Source organism: Myotis davidii, unplaced genomic scaffold, assembly GCF_000327345.1.
Source record: "Myotis davidii unplaced genomic scaffold, ASM32734v1 scaffold73, whole genome shotgun sequence".
In the NCBI taxonomy this organism is placed as follows: Eukaryota; Metazoa; Chordata; class Mammalia; order Chiroptera; family Vespertilionidae; genus Myotis; species Myotis davidii.
The window spans coordinates 3595381-3597195 of NW_006286675.1; the positions used below are offsets into that span (position 1 = coordinate 3595381).

A 1815-nucleotide genomic window follows, 5' to 3' on the forward strand; every position below is an offset into this window, starting at 1 on the left:
GGGAGAGACAGCCCGGTGGGTGCGGGGAGGCTGGGCGTGAGCGCGAGACCCCTCCCGCGCCTGCGTGTAGCGGGGCCCTGAGGGGCATGCCGGCTCTCGGCCACCTGGCGCGGGAGCTGACCCCCGCCGGGCGCACCTGCCCAGCGCGCATGCGCACGTGCTCTTCGCACCTCCGTGAGCCGCCTGCCGGCGCGGCACGTGATGGCCTGTCTGCCGCCCAGTCCAGGAGCCTTGGCATTTGCGACCTGTACTGCCTTTGGGGGCGGGAGACAACCCCTTGGAGCCTCCCCTTTGCTAACTGGAAACCTCCATGAGGAAAAGGAGCTGGCTTTTGAGCGCTGTCTGAAACGCCCGTCTCCATACTGAGCATCCCATTGAATCTGTAGACTCATCTCACCCATTTTGCAGATGAGGAAACTAAGGGTCAGAGAAGTCACTCACTTAGACACTGTGGTAAAGATGGCGTGCTGATACCAAAGGCTTTGTTTCTAAAGTAGGATTAGACGGATAAGAGGGAGTACTTTTTGGTTAGGCTCTGCTGTTGTTTGATTTCCTGCCCAGTCTTTCATTTGCTCTTCAGGCCCTTTCTATGGCCTCCTTTTGGGCCTCTCTGGTGGAAGAATTGGCACCAAGCAGTTTCCTTTACTGGTCTCACAATCACCCACGACAAATAGCAACAACGTTGATTTATTGTTTAGGAGCTGCTTAGAGATTGGGGGTTGGGACCCGGGAAAGGAAGGTGATGAGATAATCCTTTGTAGTAACAACATTTCCAACTAAGTTTGGTGGAGCTGCAGCAAGTGCACCCTCAAATCTCTCAGTTTAAGAAATGGGCTCCAGACTCCAGGAGCCCCCACCTGTCATTATTATCAGAACAGCCAGCAGGTCTGAGGCAAAGGACCTTGTAAAACTTTATTGGGTGGCATAGTTTCCCCAAGACAAAGCCTGTATCTATGTATTCTTCTCCGTCTTTGCTGTTTCCCTGCCTCTCCAGCAGATCCCCAGACCTCAGTGAAAGTAGCTTGGAGTTGGCTGGCAGGGACCATGCTGTTAGGCTGTGTGGAGCAGGATTTGATGTGTGAGCAGCTGTAGGGAACGCAGTCAGGGTACTGCTTAGCCTAAACCCTCTCTTTGGAGACATTCATCCTGAAGGCACAGGCTGCTCCACGCCTGCTCTACACTAGCAATGACGTGGCTGCTGGTGTAGTGGCGTGGCAAGGGGCAGAGAAGCAGTGGGCTCCGGGACCCTGAATGTGCCTTGCACCCTTAGCCATGGATCCCCCTTCTCTTTGCAAATTCAGCCATCATAAGCTACATGCCTGCTTAGAAACATGTGCAAATCCTTTAGAATAGCCCCAGACAAAAATTGTTTTAGCATAATATTTTCATGCCAGAAATTTTTATGCCTAAACTAAAAGCATTTCTAAAAGCAGAAAACAGGATAAGTTGGGTTCATTACAAATTCTGCCACAGATTTAAAAGGTTGTGGTGAGTAAAGTTTAAAAATTAGTCTTTTAAAAAAAAACTCTAACTTTCCAAGATTCTCCATTGGGTACACAGATATCTTGATTTAATTGAGATAGTCACCTTAAGTATTACTAGCTTTGTGGATATATAGGCCAAAAGGCTTTTAAAAGTGTCATTTGTTAGGTTCTAGAGCAGTGGTTCTCAACCTTCCTAATGCTGCGACCCTTTAATACAGTTCCTCATGTTGTGGTGACCCCCAACCATAAAATTATTTTCATTGCTACTTCATAACTGTAATTTTGCTACTGTTATGAATCATAATGTAAATATCTGATATGCAGGATGTAT

General features: G+C 48.6%; 1 protein-coding gene across 1 annotated transcript in view; it reads left to right on the forward strand.

Moving 5' to 3' along the window:
- The first annotated feature begins 86 nt into the window (after nucleotides 1-86).
- Nucleotides 87-1815, forward strand: part of SLC6A11 (solute carrier family 6 (neurotransmitter transporter), member 11) — a 102910-nt gene continuing 101181 nt past the window's right edge. The window contains exon 1 of the mRNA XM_006758363.2: nucleotides 87-174. Within this exon, the coding sequence (XP_006758426.1) occupies nucleotides 87-174 (88 nt within the window). The remainder of the gene's footprint in view (nucleotides 175-1815) is intronic.